The 5,000-nt window shown below is 42.2% G+C and overlaps 1 protein-coding gene across 1 annotated transcript in view; it reads left to right on the top strand.

Annotated features, from left to right (window-relative positions):
* The window catches only part of LOC119579083, a 7,167-nt gene extending 6,033 nt beyond the window's left edge, over positions 1–1,134 (top strand). Inside the window, exons 6-7 of the mRNA XM_037926818.1 lie at positions 86–275; positions 816–1,134. Of these exons, the coding sequence (XP_037782746.1) occupies positions 86–275; positions 816–952 (327 nt within the window). The 3' untranslated portion in view covers positions 953–1,134. The remainder of the gene's footprint in view (positions 1–85; positions 276–815) is intronic.
* Positions 1,135–5,000: the final 3,866 nt, after the last annotated feature.

The raw sequence follows: 5,000 nt of genomic DNA, 5'->3' as shown, positions 1-5,000 counted from the left end.
TCCGGAATTCATGGTCTTCTCCTCCAGCCGTTCCCTGTCGTTCTTATGGCGTGACAAACCTCCCCTTCTCTTCATTTTCCTTCAGTCGTTCCCGGTCGACCGCTACGAGAACATCGTCCGGCGTCTGGGACTCGAAGGCCGCGTCATCGACTACGTCAAGATGGACATCGAACTCGCCGAGCTGGACGTCCTGCGCGACCTGCTGGACAACTCGCCGCACCTCCTCAGGAACATCAACCAGATCGCCGTCGAAATCCACCACGACCTGATGGAAGGTATTCCGGGGGTGCTTGGGAGATGGGCGGGAGGCGGAGGAGGGTGGATCAGAAGGGGGAGAATGAGAGGGAGGGAGCTAAGGGAGGGGGAGAGGGAGGGAGGGATGGAGAGGGAGGGATGGAGGGAGATAGATAGGGAGAGAATGAGAGGGGGAGAGGGAGGGAGTGAGAGAGAGAGAGAGAGAGAGAGAGAGAGAGAGAGAGAGAGAGAGAGAGAGAGAGAGAGAGAGAGAGAGAGAGAGAGAGAGAGAGAGAGAGAGAGAGAGAGAGAGAGAGAGAGAGAGAGAGAACGAGAATCAGATAGATATTAAACCACATAGTATATAAACCCTTAATTCCTTGAGGCTTTACCTCCACAAATCCCATATCGCAAGATGCAAGCGGGCAGCAAACGCCATTACCTCAGGATCTCCAAATGCAAAGTCTCTCTATAAGCTCCATATCTCAGGATCTCCCAGTGCAAGGTCTCTCCATTAATCCCATATTCTTGTATTCCCTTCTATCTCGAGCTTGTCCTCACACGCCCCTTCCCTCCCTCAGGCAGGATGCGAGCGGGCAGCAACGTGCAGGATTTCTGGACGCTTTTCCACCGCCTCGAATGCGCTGGCTTCCGGATCCTCTATTCGCACACGGCTTCCATATGGCAGGAGATGGTGTGGTCCAGGGAAATACATTGATCAGACCCTTCGTTTGTTGCACTGTATTGATTTTCGTTCAGGCGACGATCTGTTTTTGGAGTCTCGTAGCACTGTCTAATACTATAAGATTTGTGTGTGTGTTTTTGTACAATTGATGATGTTTCTGTTATATATGGTTTATTCTTCGTATTTTCTTTGATATATATTTTTTTTTTGTATTTTGGATTTCTTTGTTCTTCTCTTCGTTCATTTATTTGTTATTTTCTTGTATTGTCTGTTTTTTTTTTTTTTTTTTTTTTTTTTTTTTTTTTTAGTTTCTGTTTTTAAATTGTTACTATATATCTATATCTATATCTATATCTATATCTATCTATCTATCTATCTATCTATATCTATATATGTGTTTGTGCGCGCGTGCGTGTGTGCGCATGCGTGCGTTGTACTTGGTTCTCTATATTTTTGCCATATTTTCCTTTTATGAAAAATCTACTCTTTTCCTTAATATTTCCAGCGTTATTTTCCTCCTCTACATTTTCTCCATTCCTTTGACAGGAAATATATCCCTACTGGAGATAATAGAACATGACGTATATTATTAAATTGCTATATATATATATTTTACTTTTCTTTCCTTATACCAAACAATACATTTCTGGAAGAGTCAAATAATAATGGTAACAATAGATCTAGACTGAATGACTGCGAATTATGAATTATTTATAGTGATAAAGGTTTTATGATTATTATTTCGTATATAATAACCCTCAGAATTACGATGGAAATGCACACATTGACATGGAACTTGACAACAGAAACTTTAGTTATCAGTCAGTAGATCTTTAACCCGTTACTTACATTATATTATCTTTTTTTTTATTACATTATTATCATATATTTTTTATCACTCTCTTTAAGATTTTTTTTTTTATGGAGGGAGGAGCAGGTAGAAAACGGACGACCTTTTACCCTGAGGCGTTTCCCCTAATCCTTTCCCTGTCCGGTCACAAGAACCTGATTTGCTTCGTCTAAGCGTTATGGAATTTCAGTACTAAATAATGGACGCTGGGTCATTTCGAAGAGCCAGAACTACAGGGCGATGGAGAGAAAATGCACTGGAAGAGGAGGATTTTCAAGATATTCCCTACATTCTATATAACGATGACGTAAATAATGGAATGAATCGTACGTCCGGCAGGGGGGCGTCGGCAGCGAGAGAGCAGAAATCTTTGCTTCTTTGACCATCATCAAGTGTGAATCTCTATCTCACTCCCTTATCTCGACTTATCCGTCACATCACTGACTAATTCAAGTGACCTGGAGCGGCATTGGTATTAGCAAATCTTCACGATGTTTGTTTTATTCTACATAAAATCAGTCATAATAGTGTTGATTATGTTAAACAAATTTCTAATCAGGTGATATGGATTAGCCACAGGTGATCACAACACCATACATATGCATACACATCTTTTAAATTTCCATGTGAATAGATTAGTATGATATGGCTTATCATTCATTTACATTAAAAACGGAATGAAAATTACCCCAATTGCTATGAATGAATGAAAGTGAGATAGATCTAGATAAACACATATCCACACATACTCACTCACTAAATCATGAATTGGAACACACCGATATATATATATATATATATATATATATATATATATATATATATATATATATATATATATTTATAGATACATATATATTTACACACACACACACACACACACACACACACACACACACACACACACACACACACACACACACACACACACACACACACACACACACACACACACACACACACACACACACACACACACACATATATATATGTGTGTGTGTGTGTGTGTGTGTGTGTGTAATAATAAAATAATAATAATCGGTTTATTGATTTTCATGCAGCCAGAGGCTGAAAATATACATAGAAATACAGATAGAGAGACAAACTATATATACATAAACATATAAACAACACATAACAAAGTAAACTAACAATCAATAACAACAAAAAAAACAGATAAACAAAAGCCAAGTACAAAATCAGGTGTGCTGGGATCTGGACAGTAAATATGGACTAGTGTTCGTTGATGAGTCGGACTAGAGTGGGCACTGTGCTCCGGTGGTAGCGGTCAGTGCGGGCCCTGATGGGCACCAGTTTGTTGGCGGCGCGTAGGGCCCGGCGAGGCGGCGGCGCGTCGGAGGGCAGCAGGTCACGGTGGCGTGGATGGCACAGCAATTTTAGACCAAACTGCTGCAGTGAGGTTGAGTAGTGAGTGGCGAGGGAGGTGAAGCCTAGGGCAGCCAGGGCGCGGTCATAGCAGGTGTAGACAGGGCCGAGAATGATCTTGGCTGCCCTTTTCTGCACCCTCTCAAGTAGTAGCAGCTGGGTGGCGGTGAGGGAGGGGGACCAGGCGGGGGAGGCGTAGGTCAATTTAGGCAGGATGAATAGCCTGTAGACATTCTGAAGCTCCAGGAGTGGAACGCCAAGGGACTTGAGGCGACGCAACATGTGAAGCCTGTACGAGGCAGACCTCACGATGTCTCTGACGTGCTGCGTCCAGGAGAGCTTATCGTCGATGGTGACGCCGAGCAGCTTGGTGGAACGGACTACGTCGAGCGGATGGTCGTCCAGCGTGAGGATGGGCGAGGGGGCGGGGTTGGTGGAGAAGTCGAACTGCATATCAACTGACTTCTGGCGATTGATGGTGACGTGATTTGCGGTGGTCCAGGAGAGGAGGTTGTCGAGGGTGTGCTGGATGGCGGAGTGGTCATTATCAATGGCGGCGGCGATTGTCGAGTCATCCACGTGTTTCCAACGATGTGTGTGTGTGCGTGCGTGAGTATATATATATATATATATATATATATATATATATATATATATATATATATATAGTAAATATATATGTATATATGAATAGATAAATAAATATATATATGATACATATATATGTAGCGTGACATACTGTACTCAGCCCCCCCCCCTTTCAGATGATGCTAACTCTGTGCGTTCCGTGTGTATGCGCTCTCATTGCGTGCACAGCATGTGTGTGTGTGTGTGTGTGTGAAAGCGTAAGTCTTTGTACGAGTACATGTATATATGTCGGTATATTTACGTATGTTGGTGTGCGTGTATGTGTGCGTGGGCGTGTGTACGGTTGCGCTTGCCGATTGTCGGTGTGTAAATAGTACGTTTTATGTATTTTGCTTATTTTATGTATTTTATCTATTTTCCACTCTTAATGACACATTTTATAACCATTTATATAGCCCTTTTATGAAATTTGAAAAACTGTTCCACATCACGAGTGTGACGTCACGGCCTCCCGCGGCCTTTTGTACGGGCTAGAAAAATACATTGGTTGTTCTACTGCACCACGGGCGTTTCTTTCCTCCATCCTCTGGCATTTTTTACTTATACTCTAAGGAACTGAAACTACGTGGCCGACAGCTCCAGCTCAGAAACTTGAAAGGACGGGAAAAGCTAAGTATTGAGCCAAAGTGACAGTTTTAATTAAAGATAGGAGCTGGACCCTGCAAGATTGCATTTATACATACACCACATATCCTATACAGCCTCGTGGTTCTTCTACTTGACCTCGTCCCCTTCTTTTGTCTTCTGCTACATACTTTCCTTTCATTTTCCCCTCCTCCTACATCTTGTGTCGTTCTTAAGCTAGCCTATCCTTGCCCCTTTCTCCCTTGATTTTGCACTGTGAACTCGTTTATAATACAAAGTCACATTCCCCTGGACATTTAAGGATTTCCGCTGTGGCTCCCACAGGTATATCCCCGTGGGGTCATCGATCCCTTAGGGGATTTGACAGCAGGGGGTGGGCTTACCTAACAGATCCACTGACCTTCATGGATGAACCCCGGCCCATTTAAGGCACCCTTCTTGTTTAGGTGGGACCCCTGGAGATACACATATCCATACACTAACATATATATATATATATATATATATATATATATATATATATATATATATATATATATATATATATATATATATGTGTGTGTGTGTGTGTGTGTGTGTGTGTGTATGTATGTATGTATGTATGTATATATA

This window comes from Penaeus monodon, chromosome 11, assembly GCF_015228065.2.
Source record: "Penaeus monodon isolate SGIC_2016 chromosome 11, NSTDA_Pmon_1, whole genome shotgun sequence".
Lineage (NCBI taxonomy): Eukaryota > Metazoa > Arthropoda > Malacostraca > Decapoda > Penaeidae > Penaeus > Penaeus monodon.
This window is presented reverse-complemented; position numbering and strand designations above follow the sequence as displayed.